The 25,672-nt window shown below is 39.8% G+C and overlaps 1 protein-coding gene across 1 annotated transcript in view; it reads right to left on the bottom strand.

Moving 5' to 3' along the window:
* The window catches only part of LOC122797630 (neural-cadherin-like), a 796,015-nt gene that overhangs the window by 519,992 nt on the left and 250,351 nt on the right, over nt 1-25,672 (bottom strand). Inside the window, exon 9 of the mRNA XM_044066174.1 lies at nt 4,821-4,989. Within this exon, the coding sequence (XP_043922109.1) occupies nt 4,821-4,989 (169 nt within the window). The remainder of the gene's footprint in view (nt 1-4,820; nt 4,990-25,672) is intronic.

Raw genomic sequence — 25,672 nt, 5'->3', positions numbered from 1 at the left:
GCCATTTAATGGGTTTGACATACAGGTATACCACCTCACACATTTCAGCAGCAACAAGCAGCCATTTAATGGGTTTGACGTACAGGTATACAGCCTCACACATTTCAGCCGCAACAAGCAGCCATTTAATGGGTTTGACGTAACGGTATACAGCCTCACACATTTCAGCAGCAACAAGCAGCCATTTAATGGGTTTGACATACAGGTATACAGCCTCACACATTTCAGCAGCAACAAGCAGCCATTTAATGGGTTTGATGTACAGGTATACAGACTCACATATTTCAGCAGCAATAAGCAGCCATTTAATGGGTTTGATGTACAGGTATACAGCCTCACACATTTCAGCAGCAATAAGCAGCCATTTAATGGGTTTGATGTACAGGTATACAGACTCACATATTTCAGCAGCAATAAGCAGCCATTTAATGGGTTTGATGTACAGGTACACAGCCTCACACATTTCAGCATCAACAAACAGCCATTTAATGGGTTTGATGTACAAGTATAACAGCCTCATACATTTCAGCAGCAACAAGCAGCCATTTAATGGGTTTGACATACAGGTATACAGCCTCACACATTTCAGCAGCAGCAAGCAGCCATTTAATGGGTTTGACATACAGGTATACAGCCTCACACATTTCTGCAGGAACACGCAGCCATTTAATGGGTTTGACATACAGGTATACAGCCTTCCACATTTCAGCAGCAACAAGCAGCCATTTAATGGGTTTGATGTACAGGTATACAGCCTCACACATTTCAGCAGCAACAAGCAGCCATTTACTGGTTTGATGTACAGGTATACAGCCTCACACATTTCAGCAGCAACAAGCAGCCATTTGATGGGTTTGATGTACAGGTATACAACCTTACACATTTCAGCAGCAACAAGCAGCCATTTAATGGGTTTGACGTACAGGTATACAGGCTCACACATTTCAGCAGCAACAAGCAGCCATTTACTGGGTTTGACGTACAGGTATACAGCCTCACACATTTCAGCATCAACAAACAGCCATTTAATGGGTTTGATGTACAGGTATAACAGCCTCATACATTTCAGCAGCAACAAGCAGCCATTTGATGGGTTTGATGTACAGGTATACAGACTCACACATTTCAGCAGCAACAAGCAGCCATTTAATCAGTTTGACGTACAGGTATACAGCCTCACACATTTCAGCAGCAACAAGCAGCCATTTACTGGGTTTGACGTACAGGTATACAGCCTCACACATTATAGCAGCAACAAGCAGCCATTTAATGGGTTTGACGTACAGGTATACAGCCTCACACATTTCAGCAGCAACAAGCAGCCATTTAATGGGTTTGACGTACAGGTATACAGCCTCACACATTTCTGCAGCAACAAGCAGCCATTTAATGGGTTTGACGTACAGGTATACAGCCTCACACATTTCAGCAGCAACAAGTAGCCATTTAATGGGTTTGACGTACAGGTATACAGCCTCACACATTTCAGCAGCAACAAGCAGCCATTTAATGGGCTTGACGTACAGGTATACAGCCTCACACATTTCAGCAGCAGCAACAAGCAGCCATTTAATGGGTTTGACGTACAGGTATACAGCCTCACACATTTCAGCAGCAACCAGCAGGCATTTAATGGGTTTGACATACAGGTATACAGCCTCACACATTTCAGCAGCAACACGCAGCCATTTAATGGGTTTGACATACAGGTATACAGCCTCACACATTTCAGCAGCAACACGCAGCCATTTAATGGGTTTGACATACAGGTATACAGCCTCACACATTTCAGCAGCAACAAGCAGCCATTTAATGGGTTTGACATACAGGTATACAGCCTCACACATTTCAGCAGCAACAAGCAGCCATTTAATGGGTTTGACATACAGGTATACAGCCTCACACATTTCAGCAGCAACAAGTAGCCATTTAATGGGTTTGACATACAGGTATAAAGGCTCACGCATTTCAGCAGCAACAAGCAGCCATTTAATGGGTTTGACTTACAGGTATACAGCCTCACACATTTCAGCAGCAATAAGCAGCCATTTAATGGGTTTGACGTACAGGTATACAGCCTCATACATTTCAGCATTAACAAGCAGTCATTTAATGGGTTTGACGTACAGGTATACAGCCTCACACATTTCAGCAGCAACAAGCAGCCATTTAATAGGCTTGACGTACAGGTATACAGCCTCACACATTTCAGCAGCAACAAGCAGCCATTTAATGGGTTTGACGTACAGGTATACAGCCTCACACATTTCAGCAGCAACAAGCAGCCATTTAATGGGTTTGACGTACAGGTATACAGCCTCACACATTTCAGCAGCAACCAGCAGCCATTTAATGGGTTTGACGTACAGGTATACAGCCTCACACATTTCAGCAGCAACAAGCAGCCATTTAGTGGATTTGACATACAGGTATACAGCCTCACACAATTCAGCAGCAACAAGCAGACATTTAATGGGGTTGACGTACAGGTATACAGCCTCACACAATTCAGCAGCAACAAGCAGCCATTTAATGGGTTTGATGTACAGGTATACAGCCTCACACATTTCAGCAGCAACAAGCAGCCATTTAATGGGTTTGATGTACAGGTATACAGCCTCACACATTTCAGCAGCAACAAGCAGCCATTTAATGGGTTTGACGTACAGGTATACAGCCTCACACGTTTCAGCAGCAACAAGCAGCCATTTAATGGGTTTGACGTACAGGTATACAGCCTCACACGTTTCAGCAGCAACAAGCAGCCATTTAATGGGTTTGATGTACAGGTATACAGCCTCACACATTTCAGTAGCAACAAGCATCCATTTTTTTCCCCTTCCTTAAGGAAGTTGATATGTTCTCCACATGGAAATTCTTTAGTGCTCTATTCAGATATGTTTCACAGCAGGTAGATAATACTTAAGAATACTTAAATAGTGAAAAGAGATTAAATTGATAAAAGTAAATAAATAGTATAACATTTGTAACAAATGACTCATCAAAGCTGTATTACAAGTCTTTTAGGAATCATGTACACTAACAAATTAAACTTGATTAATTAATATTACTTTTGTTAGTAAAAGCTTTACCTGGCAGTTTCCTCACATTTCTTAAAAACACCAGATTCACTTTACACTAGTCATGTCAGAATCTTGATAAAAACTCTTTTAAGGCATAAGTGTGTCAACCTGGGTCAAGGTGTACATTGCTACAAAAACAGGCTCTAAGACAAGTTAATTTATAATGTCCCTGCCACAAGCATGCTTCTGCTTATTAATAATGTCACCTTCACACTTAGCTCCACACTCCCACATAACAAAACTGTATTTATTTGCTTCAAGTTGTGTTCTTTTTATATAAGCTGGCAGATAGTTTTGCATTCCTTTCTCAAGAGCATTCCATTCCAAACTATGACTGTAAATCTGTGTGCCTGCCCACTTACCCAGATACCTTTTTCTCTTCCTTTTCCGAACTGTTTGTAGGGGTCAGCATAATGTGTTTACCTTACACACAAAGTACAGGGTTTAATGTTCACTCTTGGGAAGCATTACTAGATGGAAAAAGGCCCTCTGGGATCATTAGCCAAGCAGGAACTCCAGTACCTGATTCATACGTCAGGTCGCGCTCCATGTTGAACACTATATTCATGGACATGTTAATTCAAAAGATCGGTCTCTCCTGTAGGATCATTAGCATAGTAATTGCCTATAAACCTATGAGCCTTCATCATAATTCACAAGTTGTTTAGCGTTAGGCTTCCACATATCATAGCTTAACTACAACTTTTTCTAACATTTATTGCGTGGAAGAGAAAAACTGCCCATTTAAATGGTATCAGCAGATGGAAGTCCATTTTTGTCCCCTATCCACCATACCTCTAAACTGTCCACATTTTTGCCTCAGATTTTTGGTCTGTTACACTTAAAATTTGTGGTTTGCTGGCAAATCACTGAATATTGATGTCACTAAATAATAACATACATCTGTGCTTCAGACTTCATATTCTTCGGAAAATGTGTGTTAACATAAATCCTGTTATTCTAGAAACTTTCTAAGTTTATAAGAACAATATTTAAAATCTGTCCCTATTTTTGGGTCTTTGTCACTCCATTATTTTAGGCTTTGTCCAGATGTCTTACACTAAGAGGTTGAGTGGAATGCCATCCACTCCAAGAAGAAGGATACAAGCAACAATTATTCAGCCTCAACACCAGTAATACCGGTACATTAGCTGCTACACACATTAAGAATGAGCACATTAATGTGGGAGCATGGAATGTACAGAAATGTAATATACATTTGTCTTTAGCATTTCAGAGGTGTTGAAGCATATGTCTACAATTTTACGTAACTTAATTAAAATGCTGAATTGACAGGAAAGATAAGCATTTCCTTAAACTTTTGGAAGCTTTTAACACCATCAAATAATTAACATAAATTAGCAAGTTTATCACAGAATTAATCTTCCTCAAATATTTTTGCATAATTATGCAAATCTACAAGATGTCCCACATTGTTGTTTACCATAACCATGTGCATTCCTGTTCATTGCATTATCAGTAGTGGAAATCTGTTGCTGATTTTTTTCTCATGTAAATCATCAAATAATGTCAGATCATGTTCATAAGCCCAACATTTGCAAAACATCTCTGGAGAAAACTGTGCTTAAGGCAGTGCTTACATAACATATCTAATAGCTGGAGTAGCTGGTGTGTGAAATTAATTACATGGTGTGCCATTTCTAGTTTTATTCATCACACTCAAATGCACACTAAAGCTTCAGCAACTGTGCTAGCCAAGTGCAGAATAGAACTCACCAGTCTCAGGATGAATCGTGAAACCTGGTGTAACTCCTTCGCGATGCATAATTCCGTATTTTATTTCTCCATTCAGCCCAAGGTCAGCATCAGAGGCCTCAACCTGGAGTACAACGGTACCTGGAGGCTGGTTTTCTAGGACCCATGTGTTCTCGCTATATTTAGTGCACTGCAAAGAGGAAATAAACTTGAACAATCAGAGATGGGAAAGCTAAAATATACACATGACATTTTCATATTTAGTTCACATCATTCCTAATTCCCTTTCAGCATGGATTCTTTTTGTTGAGGGGGGAGAGTGCTCCAACTCCTATCCCTGTTTCCGGAATCTCATTATTTTGTTCATTTATTCCCTGAAAATTCCATTTTACTGGGCAGGAGTAACAGCTTTGCCTAGTAATACTGAAGCTGTCACATGACTGAGAGAAAGATTTTTTTTTTTTCATATCCATATTCCTATCGCCTAACGCAAGTTATGTATTGACATTGGTATGCAAGAGTGCATATGCGTCAACAAGTAAGCCCTCTGCAGACATATGTTATGCTTGCCCCCCCCCTCCAATAAATACGCACTGACTTGTGTCTGCATAATGCAGCACTTCTGGGTTTCCACCAGGAGCTTGTCAGGCACAGCAAATCCCTATCCCTTCTCCTAATACAGCAGAGCTGGCCTCCAACCACAGTGCACCCTCCTTCCCTCCATGGTGGCATTCCCGCAGCCAGGCCTGCCGTCAAACTCACACTAGACTCCCTGGATCACACCTTCAGCTACCTTCTGGAGTGAAGATTCAGGAATATGTCTGTCAGGATATCCTGGACTGCACCGCACCACAGGCCAATCAGCACATGCCAGAGCAGAGGGGCAGATGACAGTGACCACACACATGATGTCTTCTTCATACTTAGTTCTCATTGGTGCAGAACGAGTATTACTCGTCTTTGCCAGCAGCATAGCGATTATACATTCTTTTCTTGTGAACGAATTTATTTTACTTCACACTAAATGCAGGAACTACAGTTTTGGAAAAAGATAATAAAAATATTAGTAAACCGATGCACGTTTTATTGCACGCTACATGCCGTTTGGTCAGCAGCTCAGCGGGAAGTCTGCACATAAAGGTGGAATCACATGCCATAAACGTATACATCAAATTAAGTCCAGATTCACAAACTGTACTTCAGTAAACTGCTTAAACACCTTAGTTTAAAATTATGCAACAGTTGCCAAACTGTGTAGTCCCAAAGAAGTAACAAATCTGTGTCCATCATATAAGCAGATCTGTGAGGGGGTGGGGGTGGGGAGGGGCTTCTGCATTTGCAATTGTTGGAATTTTTCCTTAGCTATCATCAACTTATTTTTATTTCAGAATCTAAAAGTACACATATGTCCTAATGGTGCACATCATGACATCAACTGCCAGCCTAGATGAGTGTGCAGTTAATCCTCTCTGCACTGAATAAGAACAACCTGCAAGACAGGAAACAAAGCATGACCTACAGTAATATGTAAATCTATACTTACCTGAATGTTAGCAGGTTGTATCACTGTCAGAGGCTGGTAGGAGTGCCTAGACACACGGGAGGAGTGAAATGATAATTGGCACCCACTGCAGAAGACCGCTTCATAGAGCAACTAATATAGCGAGTACTTATTTCTTATAGCTGACATCAGAAGTGCATAAACATTGGGAAGAATACCAAACAGTGAAAACTAAGTCACATGGAAGTCAGTGAAAAGTTAAAAGCAAAAGAAAAGTATGTTTCCAAAGAGGAAGTGCCTTTTACTACCGAGTTCTTGTTAAAGACCAGATATACTGTATCTCTCTGAAAAAGAGCCTCGGTCTCTGAGATATTTCAGACAGAGGTAATGGCTGTTATGAAAAGCTTTGCCCAAACACAGAAACTTCAAGAACCACCAAATTATCTGATTCAAAGGATGATGGGTGTACTGGACATTCATGAAATTAAGGTCCTAAGGAGGCAATGGGCTACTGAAAGAAAACTGAAGGTGCAAAATTTCTCTAAAGAAGTACTTAAGCAGCACATGCAGGATAGCTGTCCTGATCTCCACTTGCTCAAAATGAGCAGAGATATGCCTTGACCATGGAATAACTGAGATCCAGGTGTTTGAGTTACAAAATAAACACCTGAATATTATGGTTTTATTAAGCACTTTTCGTCTAGCTTAATAACTAGACTTCCTCAGATAAACCACATAAAACAAACAACTTCTCAAATAGTATCAATGAAAATCACGTGAGACAAGAGATAATTAAAATTTAAAAGGGCAACAGCATTGAATGATGCATCAGACTTTCCATTCACAAAACATAACATTAAAATCAATAAAGATAATCAGAAACAAATATATATATATATATATATATATATATATTAAACAAGCAATCAGGATGTATAAATTGATATTTAACTATTCTCATTTCATTAAAAAAACACAGAAGAATGAATAAATAAATAAATAGGTGAATAATCATAAAAGAGCTTATATTTCAATGTTAAAAGCTAAACTTGGAATGAAAAACACACTAAAAAATACATCGTAAGAAGTATAAAAAATACAATAGGAAAAAAAAATATATATAAAATACATATATATGAATATCACAATTGGTACATGTTGAATAAATTGGTTATATTAATGTATTAAAACGAACTTAAAAAGCACATTTTCTATCTGAACAAGCTTTTTATCTGAGCAAACTTCTTAATTTTAATAACCACATAAGCGTGCATTTGCCATTTAAACCTGGATAATGGTATGCTAAAAGCATAATCTGCCAAAACAATTCTAACCTCTCCAGATATAAAGATGTAGGTCCACCCCTACTACTGGGTTCTATCTGATCTATAATCCAAAATTTAAAAGTGTGGTGAGGAAAGGTTTTAATATGTTTGGCTAAAGCATTCTCCTCTTTTTGTCTCTTAATACTATACAAATGTTCGTACATCCTATCACACAATCTACGGTCAGTTTTCCCTATATAAAAAGAGGGACAAAATTCACATTTAGCCAAATAGACCACTGATCTAGAATTGCAGTTGAATTTCTTTCTATTAGTTAGCCTAATACCATTAACCATTACATTTGCACCTATTTCTACATACTTACAGTAAGGACAATTACCACAATTTGCCATACCACTGTTCCTACTTGTAAGGGGTTCACTTTTCTCTAAAAGATTCTTAAAGTTCAACCCTTTTCTAAACACAAATTTAGGTTTAACCCCTACCTTCCTTATCAAATTGACATAATCTTGGAGAAGTCTCCAATTTTTATAGAGGATGTCCCTAATCTGTTCATGTTCCAAACTAAATGTCATAATAAAAGACAGTCCAAATCCAAAAATATTATTATTAGAGTTGTTGGCATTCAAATTAGTGTCAGTCAGTTGGCAAGCTGTATCTTGCATAGCAAGTATAGGATATAAAAGCCAACATTCCTTTTGTTTTTAACTTCCTCGATCAAATTATCTACCAAGGCCACAGGGTAACCTCTTCTAATAAACGTTTCTCAAATTCGAACATTCAAGGATAAAGTCTTTGAATGTGGTGACCATGCGTGCAGCACATACCAACTGACCCTTCACTACAGATCGCTTTTGGTAATGTGGATGGGCACTAGTGTAGTGAAGGAATGTATTGGAATAAGTTGGCTTCCTAAATATGCTTGCTTCCCAAAAGTTTTCTAGTCGATTTTTAACTAAACCTACATCCAAAATGTATGAATGGAAAGTCTGCTGCATCATTCAGTGCTGCTGCCCCTTTAAATTTTCGTTATTTCGTCTCACGTGATTTTCATTGATACTATTTAAGAAGTTGTTTGTTTTATGTGGTTTGTCTGAGGAAGTCTAGTTATTAAGCTAGACGAAAAGCGCTTAATAAAACCGTAAAATTATTTAATCCACTCATGCTCTGTACCAGGCTTTTCTTTTTTTGTTATTTAAAAGTTTTAAGTGGATTCTTTGTACGTGGTTCAGTCGTTTGTTTACAGCCATGGCAAAAGAACGTGTGGATCATGTGGATTCTAATCAACCAATTGTTAATTTGTCAGGAGGAGAAACTGAAGAGAATTCTGTTAATTTAACGCTTCTTATCCAAGCGTTAACACAGCGGATTGAAACTATCAGCACCAGAATGGATTCTATTGTTACAAGTCAAAGTTTGTTGCAACAGCATTTGCAGCGTGTGGAAACTAATAGTAACTTAAGGGTAAATGCCGTGGTGAATCACCGGTCTTCCACATCTAATGTGAGTACCCCTTGTGTTCCTTTTAACATAAGTAATTCTGAACAAACATTGTTTGGGCAACTTAGTAACAGCAATAGGAATGAAGACGACATTGGGCTCAATGTTAGCCAAACGAATAATCTTTTGAACGCCACTGCTCGTATGAACACTGAAGCTATTACTACTAATAATAGTCAAACTGTACAAACGATGGGACAGCAACATTCAACAGGGCTTATTGGGTTTCCTTCTCTGCAGGACTGGCTTACTACACCTTTAGGTCTTTCAGTAGCTAATAATGGTCAGGAAAGGGGAAGCTCGGCTGTAAATATTGTCACTCTTTCATTACAGTTAAATGAATTGGATAGAAATTTGCTCAAATTTAAAAAGCTAAACTTGGAAATTGAATATTTTAATATTTATTTACAAGACAAAATAGTTCCTAAAGGACTTCACTTTTGGCATTACCCAAAGGGTTTAATAGCTGATTCACCATTCCATCTTGAACTTATTGAATTATTCAATAAACAGGGTTTGCAATTACTTGAAGTAATGCGCCGTAATTACTACAAAATGATGAATGAATTATAAACTTCTATTACACAACTTGATACTACTATAAAAGGTCATGCTGATTTTCAAAGATACAAATATGATTATACTCGTATCGTTCAGAGTATTGATCAGCACATTTTAAAGTTGGAAGCCACTAAAATGAAAAAACTTGAACGGGACCGTTTGCAATATCGAAATAAAGTTGCTTATCCAGCACCATCACCTTCTCAAGCATGGCATAATATGGACACAAATAACACCAGTAGTGTTCTAAATTTGGCAATGAGTACAAATAACACTAGGAATGCTTCCCCTAGTAGGGACGACAGTGATACTGTTCCAGATTTGTCTAATGAAGAACCATCTACTAGTTATGCTACTAGTAGTAATAACATCAGAAGGAGTGAACGTATTAAGAATCAAACAACACGGCCCCATCAAAATTCTTATAATAATAAGGGTAACTAACAGAGTCAGGGTGCAGAAAACCAAAATAATTACCATCCAAATTCAGCATCGGAGCAGGGTTTTACCAGTGGCAAACAACCTCGCTTCCAGAACCAACGGAGGAGGAACAACAACAGGAGATAGTACTCGGAATTGTACCTGGTGTTTTTCCTACTATTGTAACCAACACTGAAGGTGACTTTTCAATTTACAATTATTCTTCCTTTTATGTTTCTAGAGAGTTGGCTGACATTTTAGCAAAAGGACTAACATTTGTTCCCACAAGTAGAATGGATATTGCAAAAATAACTTGTGATTTAAAAATGTTTGTGAGGAAATTAAACTTACAAGTATTATTAGGGGTGAGCAGCATGAATAATGATTTGTTCAAAATTTCTAGTTGTTATCATCCACCACTGCATACTGTTTTATAGAATTTTGAGAGAATCTGTGAATTAGATTTAAGAATGCTTTATAGTAATAAAACTACTGGCTTTCAGCATAATTTGAATTTTGAAGAAAGACAACTTTTGAATGTATTACGTGAGGCCCAGGTCAGAGTTATGAAACCTGACAAAGGAGGGGACCTAGTATTTATGGATTTGATAGATTACAACACTAAAATAGTCAATTTTAGATTCTGAAGCTTACCAACTAGCTTCTCTTAATAAATATAATATAGCCAACCAAAGAATCAATATTTGCCTCAATGATTTATTTATTGAAGGTAAAATTGATGTTAGTATGTTTAACTATATACAAATGTTAGCAACTATTACTCCAACTATTTTTGGACTACCTAAATTGCACAAGGGATTAATGAATCCGCCCTTCAGGCCAATTGTCGATGGTAGGCAGTCATCGGCTTATGCTTGTGCTAAAATGGCGGACAGTATTTTACAGAAATATGTAAAGAAAGAGGAAAAAATAGCTAAAGATTCTTGGTCATTTTTAGAGAAGTTAAACAGGATTGCTGGTGATATGAGTTTAATTTTTTCACAGTGGATGTAATAGATCTTTACACCTACATCCCTCATGACCAAGGCATTGAATGGGTTAGCTTGAGAATGAAAATTTTTGGTGCACCACAGGCTGAGATCTTTTTGGTGGAGGAGTTATTAGATATCATTCTCACTAACAATTTTATTACTTTTAATAAAAGTTTTTATTTACAGATTAGGGGAGTTGCAATGGGTTCCCCTGTGGTTCAAGCTACGCAAATTTAGTTATGTCACAGTGGGAACACACACATGTTAATAGAAAGAATTGTAATAACATAAAATTTTATATTAGATATTTGGATGATATTTTTATGTTATTTGAAGGTAACAGAATGGAAGCTGATAAACTGGTGGAATATTTTAACAGTACATCCAATTTTTTAAAATTTACTTATGATTTTCATGAGGAACAGATTTCATTTTTGGATGTACATTTAGTTAAAAATCGACTAGAAAACATTTGGGAAGCAAGCATATTTAGGAAGCCAACTTATTCCAATACATTCCTTCACTACACTAGTGTCCATCCACATTACCAAAAGCGATCTGTATTGAAGGGTCAGTTGGTACGTGCTGTACGCATGGTCACCACATTCAAAGACTTTGTCCTTGAATGTTCAAATTTGAGAAACGTTTATTAGAAGAGGGTACCCTGTGGCCTTGGTAGATAATTTGATCGAGGAAGTTAAAAACAAAAGGAATGTTGGCTTTTATATCCCTATATCTGCTAAGCAAGATACAGCTTGCCAACTGACTGACACTAATTTGAATGCCAACAATTCTAGTAATAATATTTTTGGATTTGGACTGTCTTTTATTATGACATTTAGTTTGGAACATGAACAGATTAGGGACATCATCTATAAAAATTGGAGACTTTTCCAAGATGATGTCAATTTGATAAGGAAGGTAGGGGCTAAACCTAAATTTGTGTTTAGAAAAGGGTTGAACTTTAAGAATCTTTTAGAGAAAAGTGAACCCCTTACAAGTAGGAACAGTGGTATGGCAAATTGTGGTAATTGTCCTTACTGTAAGTATGTAGAAATAGGTGCAAATGTAATGGTTAATGGTATTAGGCTAACTAATAGAAAGAAATTCAACTGCAATTCTAGATCAGTGGTCTATTTGGCTAAATGTGAATTGGTCCCTCTTTTTATATAGGGAAAACTGACCGTAGATTGCATGATAGGCTGTACGAGCATTTGTATAGTATTCAGAGACAAAAAGAGGAGAATGCTTTAGCCAAACATATTAAAACTTTTCCGCACCACACTTTTAAATTTTGGATTATAGATCAGACAGAACTCAGTAGTAGGGGTGGACCTACATCTTTATATTTGGAGAGGTTAGAATTGTTTTGGAAGATTAGGCTTTTAGCATACCATTATCCAGGTTTAAATGACAAATGCACGCTTATGTGTTTATTAAAATTAAGAAGTTTGCTCAGATAAAAAGCTTGTTCAGATAGAAAATGTGCGTTTTAAGTTCTTTTTAATACATTAATATAACCTATTTATTCAACATGTACCAATTGTGATATTCATATATATGTATTTTATATATATATATATATTTTTACTATTGTATTTTTTATACTTCTTACAATGTATTTTTAGTGTGTTTTTCATTCCAAGTTTAGCTTTTAACATTGAAATGTAAGCTCTTTTATGATTATTCACCTATTTATTTATTTATTCATTCATCTGTGTATTTTTAATGAGATGAGAATAGCTAAATATCGATTTATACATCCTGATTGCTTGTTTAATATTTATATATATATATATATATATATATATATATATATATATATTTGTTTCTGATTATCTTTATTGATTTTAATGTTATGTTTTATGAATGGAAAGTCTGCTGCATCATTCAATGCTGCTGCCCTTTTAAATTTTAATTATCTCTTGTCTCACGTGATTTTCATTGATACTATTTAAGAAGTTGTTTGTTTTATGTGGTTTGTCTGAGGAAGTCTAGTTATTAAGCTAGACGAAAAGCGCTTAATAAAACCATAAAATGATTTAATCCACTCATGCTCTGTACCAGGCTTTTTGTTTTTTTATTTTAAAAGTTTTAAGTGGATTTTCTGCATGTGGTTGAAACACCTGCATATTGGCTGACTGAGGTGGCAGTGGATACTGACTGCTCAGGTGGAGAACCTCCCCCACTTACTATAATATGTCTAAGGAGTGGAAGGTGCTGTGGTAGACTCTACCATCAATGCAGTTAAGGCCAGGAGGTTCTGAGACAGCAAGGGACGTAATCTTTCAGACACTAAGCTGGATCCAGTTGCTGCCTCAACCAATGCAGACTTCTTTATGTTGTACTGGGATAGTTTTACGTACTGCCAGGTACTTGAAATCATGAAACTACATTATTTTCAGGCATTGACACTGATGATAAGCCTTTGTCTTTCTTCTCTAGCTTTTGCAACATGCAGGAGAATCACACGGTATGGATACAATGTATACAGTGCAGCAGAATCACACGGTATGGATACAATGTATACAGTGCAGCAGAATCACACGGTATGGATACAATGTATACAGTGTAGCAGAATCACACGGTATGGATACAATGTATACAGTGCAGCAGAATCACACGGTATGGATACAATGTATACAGTGTAGCAGAATCACACGGTATGGATACAATGTATACAGTGCAGCAGAATCACATGGTATGGATACAATGTATACAGTGCAGCAGAATCACACGGTATGGATACTATGTATACAGTGCAGCAGAATCACATGGTATGGATACAATGTATACAGTGCAGCAGAATCACACAGTATGGATACAATGTATACAGTGCAGCAGAATCACATGGTATGGATACAATGTATACAGTGCAGCAGAATCACACGGTATGGATACAATGTATACAGTGCAGCAGAATCACACGGTATGGATACAATGTATACAGTGCAGCAGAATCACACGGTATGGATACAATGTATACAGTGCAGCAGAATCACGCAGTATGGATACAATGTATACAATTCAGCAGAATCGCACGGTATGGATACAATGTATACAGTGCAGCAGAATCACATGGTATGGATACAATGTATACAGTGCAGCAGAATCACACTGTATGGATACAATGTATACAGTGCAGCAGAATCACACGGTATGGATACAATGTATACAGTGCAGCAGAATCACACGGTATGGATACAATGTATACAGTGCAGCAGAATCACACACTATGGATAAAATGTATACAGTGCAGCGGAATCACACTCTATGGATAAAATGTATACAGTGAACGTCTCTGTCACAGGAGAGAGAATTTCCTCCATCAACTCCCCCATCTGCCCTGTTTTCTCTTGAGTAATATAGAGCTTAGAATCCTGTATGCTCTACTCCTGGAATATCCTGATAGACAAATTCAACTCCACAAGTGGACTGGAGTTCAGTCTCACGGGTTGTAAGAGGGATAACCATTTATGGACCATTGCTATACCTGGATTGCTTGCATACAGATGGAATATACCATGATGCCAGCCTATCAGCCATACCAAGGACTGGTTGCCTGACTACAGTAAAAAAGGCTCTGGTTTCCGTTCCACTTCAGGCTTTTAATGGTAGGAACGTCTACCTATAGCCCTACCTCAATGATGCAAAACCCTTTCTTCTCAGAGGTCCATTTCCATGGAGCATGGGGGGGGGAATCAGCACAGGAACTCCACTTCACTAGTGAAACATCCATCATCAGAACTTGTGGTGGATCCTTTTGTAGAAAGGGAAGCCCTCTAATGAGATTGGTAGGGATAGTCCACTACTGCAAACCCTACTGACCAAAATATAACACCAGAACATCTGTGAGTAAGTGGTTACTCTGCAGTCAGTGATGCGTCACTGTCCTCTGAAGGACCCACATCCTTGGACATGCAAACGACTATGGCTGGTTTTCAACCTATAAGATGTACATACATCTGATCCTTGACCTTGTACTGACTGCATCCTTACATAAGGCACTGGAGATAGGACCTCATGGGCCTTCTCTGTGTCCAGCTCTGTCACAATAAAGGTAACCCTCTGTGTAAGATTCAAAAAGGACTTCTTCCATTTTATAGAGATCCTTCCCAAGTATTACAACCACATAGACACCTAAGATAAGTATGTTACTGGGGGCTTTCTCAACAGGCCCACCAGGACACAGTCACCTACATAAAGAAACGGTAATCATTTGAAATGCCGGGACCCGCTAGAGCAAGTCCCAAAATAAGGAGCCTGAATAGCCAAAAGAATGGACCTGTACATAGCAAGTCCGAGATGCCATTTCTCAGAATATTCCCTTTTCTCTGAGGTATGGTGATCTCAGAGTTGGTATATATAAGTTCAGTGTGTGTGTGTGTGTGTGTGTGTGTGTGTGTGTGTGTGTGTGTGTGTGTGTGTGTGTGAGTGTGTGTGTGTGTGTGTGTGGCCCCCCCCCCCCCACAAAAAAAGAAGTTTTAAGGCAAACTTAAATTTTCAAGATTTGCTCTTCTCCTGTGTTTCTGATCTTTTTTTCCAGCTTTTTTTTTCTGGCTTGTTAGCACTCAGCATTTCAAGAGAAGACATTTCAATAGGGAGCCTAAAGAAACATGTGGAGGTCTGTCTTTTTCCTTAAAGGCCTGTTCCGCACCATCTAGCATTGTACAAAACTCTATGTACTGAAGTGAAGCAAAATGACAACCTTATTATCAAAGTGCTTCCCATCCACAGAAAACTGAATGAAATCTCTAGTGTGCACTACAGACACAATTTGCCCAGTGACATCATCTCAGTGCTCTTCAACAGCAGCACCATGACATCATCTCAGTGCTCTTCAACAGCAGCACCATGACATCATCTCAGTGCTCTTCAACAGCAGCACCATGACATCATCTCAGTGCTCTTCAACAGCAGCACCATGACATCATCTCAGTGCTCTTCAACAGCAGCACCATGACATCATCTCAGTGCTCTTCAACAGCAGCACCATGACATCATCTCAGTGCTCTTCAACAGCAGCACCATGACATCATCTCAGTGCTCTTCAACAGCAGCACCATGACATCATCTCAGTGCTCTTCAACAGCAGCACCATGACATCATCTCAGTGCTCTTCAACAGCAGCACCATGACATCATCTCAGTGCTCTTCAACAGCAGCACCATGACATCATCTCAGTGCTCTTCAACAGCAGCACCATGACATCATCTCAGTGCTCTTCAACAGCAGCACCATGACATCATCTCAGTGCTCTTCAACAGCAGCACCATGACATCATCTCAGTGCTCTTCAACAGCAGCACCATGACATCATCTCAGTGCTCTTCAACAGCAGCACCATGACATCATCTCAGTGCTCTTCAACAGCAGCACCATGACATCATCTCAGTGCTCTTCAACAGCAGCACCATGACATCATCTTCAGCCCGACATGCCTGCTGTTTTCAAGGAAGTCTCAGAGGTCCAGAATAGGACGTGAGTTTTTAGCTCTACCAGAACTAAGATGATGTGGGAGTAAATCCGCTAGCCTCATTACAAAGATTGGACAGTATTTACATCCCCTAGGAAGAGTAGAATATGGGCATGTCTCAAAGGCGCTGTGGAGATGACTTAGTCTATGAGTTCAGGCTCTTTCTGGGAGAGGACCTATGAGCTCCAAGACATAATTCTAGGTGCATACTATTGAAATACAATAATGCGTTGTCAAATGTTTGTTTTCTATGTTTGTCTGTAAAAGTATAAGCAGTTTCAATATGCCATAACCACAGATTTAAAAAATAGAATCAGGATCAACAGTGAAGATAAATTAAAAAAATAGAACTCACATTTAAAAAAAATGTACATTTTCAATTCAGTGTAATTTCTGTGGCACAAAAAATATCACTAAAATGAAAATAATATATAACATCATTCAGTATGCATTCCTAACCGATAAAAGTATCAAACCTAGACATTCACAAAATAATCTTGTTTTTAGAGCACACTTAGTAGTTAAAATACTCCTGCACAGATCAATACCCAAATCTTATGGACTACTTACAATGTGCGGTGATCTCAGTGTTAGATACATTATACATAGTAAGTCATGTACTAAGGCTGTTGCTTGCTGAAACATTTCCTGTTCTGTCACATTGTTACACTGTATCTTCCATATGTCTTCTTCTGTCATTTTTATTAGGTTGTGATAAGATAAAAATATACAGCTTCCACTGGTCTGTAACGGACAGAGACAAGCTAAGAAGTGTGTGTGTGTGTGTGTGTGTGTGTGTGTCTGTGTGTGTGTGTGTGTGTGTGTGTGTGTGTGTGTGTGTGTGTGTGTGTGTGTGTGTGTGTGTGTGTGTGTGTGTGTGTGTGTGTGTCTGTGGGTGTGTCTGTGTGTGTGTGTGTGTGTGTGTGTGTGTGTGTGTGTGTGTGTGTGTGTGTGTGTGTGTGTGTGTGTGTGTGTGTGTGTGTGTGTGTGTGTGTGTGTGTGTGTGTGTGTGTCTGTGGGTGTGTGTGTGTGTGTCTGTGGGTGTATCTGTGTACGTGTGTGACAGAGTCAATCATGTTTGCAAATGGTGAACTGGAATGTTAGTGAAGGCCTAATTGCATAGCAAATATAACTTTGAGGGAAAAAGTTTAGCATGTATCTGCAAAGTAGTCATAGTGGATGTTCTCATTTTTAAAAGATTATACTACAAAATCACACCTGAATATTATCTTGAATCATAACACTGCAGACAAAGTTTGTAATATAAATTTAAAGAAGCCAAGCAGCTTTATGCTGCCAGTTCAACCTTTTATTAGTGCATTTGAAAAAGCAAGTGAATCTCACATTTGGGGATTACTAAAGTGTTTCCATAAGATAATAATACTAATTACAATAAGTGGTGGTGCTGCGGTAGCATTGTCGCCTCATACTAAGACGTCCTGTTCGATTCTCAGCTAGAGTGTCTTTTGTGTGGAGACATGCATGATTGGGAGTACCTTCATTGAAGGTTCTGCATCAGAGCCGGCAACTTGGCACGTAAAAATCTATTGCCAATCATTAGCGGACCGGAGTTCCACTGTGGCGACCCCTAACCGGGAAAAGCCGAAAGACACAACAACAACAATATGTTTATCAACAAGAAAATGTTTTGAAGGAATTAGGTAATACTGAAATAAAAATTGTCAAGGCATACAGGAGGGTTACACTGGTGATTTTGAATACTGCATAGTAAAATGATATTATGAATACATTGTAAGCCATTCTTAGCTCGTTCTGCATTAGTTCTAAATGTGTAATGGAACAAGTCTATAAATACACTGATAATGCTGTCATTTGATGCTTTTTAACTGAAGGGGTTACTGATGGTGCGATTTTATAGGCAGTTAGTGGAATAGCAATGGGGACTGCTAGGCTCCCAGTTTTGCTAACATTGAATTAACCTATTGAAAATATGCAGAGTCATATTGAAATGACATTCCATGTTATTTTTACTTACTGACTATATTTTCTGTGCTTGGCATGGAAATGAATTTGAGCAGGACATGTTCATTACTTTTTAAAAAATGCATACCGTTTTTTAATTCAACCGGACTACTTTTTCTGATTCTATTTTTCTAAACCTATAGTGATATGAGCATATTGACATAGCATGGCAGCTGGCTTACAGTATTAAGGAGCTGTTAAGGAGATGTTTTCTGTGGTCCAGTGGTGCAAGGTTTGATTCCCTCAGCTTCTACTGCCTAACCATGTGACTCTGAGTAAATCACTTAACCGGATAGCACTCCCAGGCCGAGTCTGAAAAATGTCCAAGGAGATCAGTGCTCTGCCCCAGAAAGCAAACACAAACAGACATCTTGTACTTCTACAGGCATACAAAGAAAAAAAACAGCTAGTAATGCATTACTGAATTTCAATAGCATATCCCCACAATATGTTAAAGTCAATAGAATTAAGAATCAGGATACACATGCATCCAGAGTGATTGTAGATCAGGAACTGGAAAGTGAAATAAGACAATTAATCAAGAGGCTTACAAAAGAGAGTATCCTGAAAGTGATATGTGTGGTGGCTGAAACTATTAAAATAAGGGTTACTAAATATCATCCATTTAAATGAAGGCATAGATACGTGCAGGGGCTGAGATTTGCATGCTCACCAAGCATAGTGCTTTATAACCACAGAGCAGACTATACACAAGCCTGAGAATGAGTATCCACCAGTGGGCCTAGCCTTGCAAAACGGCTAGGCTTTTGGGAGAACTGGAGTTAGCAAACCAGCTCCTGTGAAGCACCAAAGATGATGCTAGAGTGAAATCATTCTGTAGCTCAGTCTATCCACAACCCCTTTTCTTATTTTTGTACAACGAATCAGTGTGGCATTTCAACAGTTACAATCATCTAGAACGAAGGCTCACACCTCCAGGTAGATAGCCCTGCCACAACTTTTTTCCATATCACACACTCACACCTATGTCCAATTAAAGTGTCCAATCCACCTACTGCATGTCTTTGTAATGTGGGAGAAAACTGAAGCACCCAGAACAAACACACATGAACTTCACACAGAAGGCACCCTAGTATTGAACTGAACCAGAGAATCTCTTGCTGCGAGGCAACAACACTATCCACTGCACCACCATGTCAGAAGACCAGCCAATTCTGTTTTGGGTTTATGTCATGCCTAGGCAAACACTGGTTTTGAGAGGAGGAGGTAAGATGGACAATCAGGCTGATGAGATGAACAGGGCTCCAGTAGTGTAGCTTATAGCAATAGCACCAGTGGGACAAAAAAGGTTAGAAAAAATAAAATAACTGGTTTTATTTTACCTAACCTAGTCTAAGGAAGTGATTTTTTAAATTCCTTTGGAAAAAAGCTATTAAAAAGTTAAACTTTATGCCTATGTTTCTGTAAAACAAAAAGCATAACAGTTTCAGGACTTTCATAACAACCAGTTAGAAACCGGTGAGTATGTGTGCAAATATATGTTAGATTTTGCTGATAGCCGTTTGTCCTTTATATTTAGAATCAAAAACAAAAGCAAAGAATTTTAAAGTGTGGTTCACAGGTACTAAAGCTGTCACAAAAACTGGTATGTACAAAGCAATGGGAAATAAAACCGTACTGTGTGTGTTGACTGGATGAATAATGCTACAGTTATTCAAGTGTGATGTTTAGGGCTTAACTAATGTGCAAGGGGTCAGTGAAAATGAAACATGCATATGTCTGCAATACTTATTTTAGATGTGTGCCTGTGCATTCATTAATTCATTTAATTTACAGGTGGATTCGTGTTTGATTTACCCTAAAAGGTTATTTTGATGCACACTAATAACTTTGGCAACAGTTATCAGAATGGCACAAAATGTGACGTATCCAGCACACGAGACTGAGGTAAGAAATCTACAAACTTCTTGATAAACAGATCACATGTGTTCTGTCCGCGCTTAATGAAGATAAATAGAAACCTGATAAAATGAAGGGGAAATGCCTTAGAACTCCATCTGGGAAGAAGTATATCTATGATGACATACTGTATGTTAAACAGAGTGCTAGTTCTCATATTCTTTTGAGATACTTTATCCAAAATTGTATAATACCTATCTAAGCAACCTGTTAACTTCATTACCTAAGGAGAAACAAATAACTTTTTAATGCAAAGCTATACACAAAGGGGGGGGGGGTGCGCCACAGTAATTATACCCGCTCATTGCGTATGTGTCTGTTGTAAAACAAGTAGCTGCAGATTCAGTTGACAGCTTTTTAACTTCTTTTGAGTGCTAGCAGGACATCTGAGGCCAAAGGTTCTACCATCTTGGAAAGCACAAGGCCCTTGAGATGCTGGGTCTTCAAATATGTATAAAGAGAAGGTAACCTGGTTCTAAGGGTCTTGGGGACAAACGACTGGCAACGTTTACAGTAGTAATAATTGTGATCAGCCCCTAAACAATGCAGCTGCACTTTCTTCTATTAGCTGGCATGAGCAAATCTTAAAGATATGAAGGAAGAAAACAGAAGGGTCCTAGAGTGACACTAATCTGACCAAGTCTTGGCAGTTGTAGTGGCAGATCAATGTGCTATTTGTACTGACATCAGCGAAGCTTCTGTATTCAAACTGGCAGCTTGATAGTCTGAGGTTCTTATGCTCACATGCCTGCTTAGGTACCCTACACCTGTTGGCTGAGATCATACATTGCACATATGAAGCATCAAAAAGGTTATTTGAATTTTGTACCTCAGCAGGATAACCCAAAATTTTTAGAATGTTGCAGCAGTGATCTAAGGAAGGACATCACTCTGATTTCTTAAATAACAGGATCATATTGCGCATTAAAATGCCACAAGCAGCATCTGTACTAACTGAACAACATTTGCTATTGGGTATTTTGGCAGCCATTGACCGTGACATTGCACTCTGATGCCCACCCTATTGCAGATGGGTCCATCACTGCCTCACCTTTTAACATCTACATGAGCTTTTAGATGTGTGCAGTCCTCACGTATGATCAATGAGATGCATGGAATTCCAGTCCTGGCAGACACTAAGGTACAAAGGTCTGTGTAGCATGAACCATCTTTGCCACAGGGAATTTACAGCATCTCAAGGGGAATACAGTAGGAGGTTTTCAGGATTTGGCTTATGAACCTTACTCCAGTTTCCTTGATGTGGTACTGCAGCATGTGGGGGAACATAAGTGGCTGCCATGCACTGCAGAGGACAGGAATGCTACCATGCAGGCATTCTATGATGCAGCCTGTTTCTGTGAGGTTTGGGAGCCATGAACTGCACCCACATTGCTATCAAGACTCTACTAGCTACACATGGTATCCAATATATCAACCAGAAGAGCTTCCACTTCTTCAACTACCACATAGCATTCAGTGGACAGGGTATCATTTGGAATGCATCAGTGCACCATCCAAGCATTTACCATATTTGTCACATGTGCAGCCTATACCATCAGTTTGTACAGGGTGATTTTTCCACATGGTCATCTAATTGATAGGTGCACAAATATCTCTTTCTCTGTCCTGAGGCTAAAAAATCATGTCCACACGTATATAAACCACAGGCTACCTGTAGTACTGTCCACCGTTGTGTTACAGGTGATACAGGATATCCTCATGCCACCTATCTACAGCCGTCAGACCATGATGGAGATGGCATGCAACACCACACAGTTGGAGATAGATTCATAATATCACTAAGCATATATTTGGGTGTGCTGAAGGCATGTTTCCATTGCCTAGATATCTCTGATGGTACCCTGCATGATGTTCTGTAGGCCTGTAGTAAGACATCTGTCATCTGTGCCATGCTGAAAAACATGTTTATATGTAAACAACTACAGCACAGCTACACCACTGGAGTGCCATACAGATCAGAAGCAGAAGTGGATGAGAAGATGGGTGGGAAATTCTTGGAGGTGCCAATTTTACCAGAACTCCAAGAGATGCTGAGACAACTGCAATATGCTGTGTCACTGGCAAAGAAGTGGTGCCTGGTCCACAAGTATAGCCACGACAAAGACAACACATGCCTGTAGTGGAATATCCAGTGTATACAGTACAGTGCATTGTCCAGCCGCGCTGTGCATTACACATTATCTAACTTACACATGTCTGAGGGGTGAGCAGGGTAGAGTCAGCATAACTTGCACAGGTGAGGGGAAGTGAGGCATAGTGGCAGGGTACAGCAATGCTAAAATAAGTGGAAAGGTAGATGGGTTATGGCAGGTGGATGTGGTAGCCAAGCACATTGTCTGGGGATGCAGTTTAGCTTTCAGATGAATGATTCTGGCTGGACAGTTGAGTGGATTCATTGTACCATGATGGGAGGCCTCTTCGCAGTTGATGACACAGCACTTTGTAAGTGCATGCATGACACCTGATGTGGCAGAGGGGGGATACACTGTGGATGATCATGACCATGCAGATGGCACAGTTAATGTGCTGTTGAAAAGCCACTATCACACAGAATGGATAGTTTGGAACAGCACAAGTCTGACTGGTCATTTCTGTGGGGTGCAACTTCAGTGGAGTTAGAGGAGCTTTAGCCACAACTGCTGGCATTGGCCCTGTAGGGTGTACGATGGCCAGAACCCTGAGAACAGTTCCATTGTGGTGACTTATGCTGGACACCATCAGATGGCGAGAATGGTGTGAAAGTGCATGAGACCAAATAGCTATCCCTATTGTGTACTGGAGTACTGGACATTACTATGGACCATAACTCTCAAATTCTTAGCACATGAAATCTGGACACAGCCTAAAATAATGGGAGCACAAAGGCCCCAAATTAGGGACATATTTTAAATATTGCTCTTATAAACTTACAAATTTGATAGAATAACAAGATTTTTGTTAGCATGCATTTTTCTGAACAATATGAAGTCTGAAACTTAAATGTATGTTATTATTAAGTGACTTCAATCCTTAGTAATTTTACAGAAAACTACAATTTTTATAAGGAACAGACCAAAAATATTAGTCAAAAGCCTGGGCATTCTGTAAAAATCTGGACAGTTGGGAGGTATGCTATGAGCGTGCCTATGCCCAGGTGTGGAGGCAGCAATGGGAAGTGTGATGGATGAAACAGGCCCTGGAAGGGTGTGAGACAGCCATGAAGGCTTATCTATGACCATGCACCATGAAGGTTACCTCTGGTATGGCCATGGCCGTCAGTGGACCCATAAGTTATGGAAGTTGCAACAGATGCCAAGTGGCCATCTACTGCTCTTAGCTTGTGATTGAGCTTGTAGTCCATATATGCAAAGTAAATGTGAAGGTAGTGCAGGCCCTCCTATATGTCCTCATGCATGGCGTGTGGCACACATTGTCTTTGACAAGGTGTGAGTGGCATCTTCATGTGCCTGGATCACTGACCTAAACATCTGGGGCTTGTGGCAGTGCCAGCTACAAGCATGCCTTTCCCATATGCTGTATGCATGACCTGCAGTGCCAGCTACAAGCATGGCTTTCCCATGTGCTGTATGCATGACTTGCAGTGCCAGCTACAAAAGCATGCTTGTCCCATGTGCTGTAAGCATGACCTGCAGTGCCAGCTAAAAGCATGCCTTTCCCATGTGCTGTATGTGTGACCTGTAGTGGCAACTACAAGCATGCCTTTCCGATGTGCTGTATGCGTGACCTATAGTGGCAACTACAAGCATGCCTTTCTCATGTGCTGTATGCATGACCTGCAGTGCCAGCTACAAGCATGCCTTTCCCATGTGCTGTATGTGTGACCTGCAGTGGCAGCTATAAGCATGCCTCTCCCATGTGCTGTATGCTTGACCTGCAGTGGCAGCTACATGCATGCCTTTCCCATGTGCTGTATGCATGACCTGCAGTGGTAGCTACAAGCATGCTTTTCTCATGTGCTGTATGCGTCACCTGCAGTGGCAGCTACAAGCATGCCTTTCCCATGTGCTGTATGCGTGACCTACAGTGGCAGCTACAAGCATGCCTTTCCCATGTGCTGTATGTGTGACCTGCAGTGGCAGTACTACTCCTGCTGCTGTGTGTGCAGGTGAGGACTGGGCTGTCTATGATTGGCTTCCAGGAATATGCTGGCCACAACTAAACACAGTGGATGTAGGGGAAGGTCTATTGCATAGTTATGGTAAAGCACATGTAAAACCCACTGTCCTGTGGCAGACACCTCAATACATGCCAAGGGTGTACAAAATTAAATGACACATATGTACCTTATGGTACTGGTCATTGTCACTGCATCCCTGATGCACCTTGAGGTCAGTTACACATATGTTCACCACTGGTAGAGCAGTGACATTGGTGAGCCACTGTGCTGTGGTACAGGCATGTGGGCATAACAACCTGATGCATACTCGACAGACACATCTGACGTTGCCACCAGTCTAGCCCCATGTCTAAGCCTACCCCTGGTATAAGTGTGCAGTCACTGGACAGTAATAACAGGAACTTCTCCTTCTCTGTGAGGCTGCTGTATGTAGGTGGTCATGCAGTTGTGGCTAGTCTAACCCAAGTGACCTCACATCAGTCATCCTATGCTGAACTTGCAGCACTTTCCTGTTTTGCCCTCCCAAAACTCTGATATCATGTACCAGGTACAGCCACACCTGATCCCAGAAGGCTTGGTCACCCTTACCCTTGTCCAGCCGGCATGTACCTGTTATGGGCATGTAAGGTTTCCATGACCACCTTCATCTTTCCTGGGACACTCCTTTGGTCCTCTGCCAACATTGGTACACATTTGGCATAGCCATGCTCAGAGCATGTTTGCAGACATGACCTATGTTCCCGCCAATGACCATTGGTCATTTTCTAGCTGTCCAAGTGACACTTTATGTGGCTGCTATAAAGTGGTGGCACAGGCTAGATACCAACAGCATGCCAAGCAGTGACGTTTATACAAACAGCACTGGATGTAACATGTAGGCTAGGCTGTAGTCCATGTATTCATGTGGTATATATTGTAGGATATGCCCACCAGAATGCACAGTAAAGCATCTACACCTGCAGACCTCTGCAGCCTGAGTCATTAACTTACTCTGACCCCCTCCCTTCCATGTGGCTGCTAGCCAGCCCCTTTCAGAACTGTCTCTCCATTCCCATACCACTCTCCCATTTTGTGGTGCTGCCACCCACAGCCCTTGC

Source organism: Protopterus annectens, chromosome 3.part1 (assembly GCF_019279795.1).
Source record: "Protopterus annectens isolate FY-2018-M chromosome 3.part1, PAN1.0, whole genome shotgun sequence".
Lineage (NCBI taxonomy): Eukaryota > Metazoa > Chordata > Ceratodontiformes > Protopteridae > Protopterus > Protopterus annectens.
Note: the sequence above shows the minus strand (reverse complement) of the source record. Positions and strands in the feature narration are given on the sequence as shown.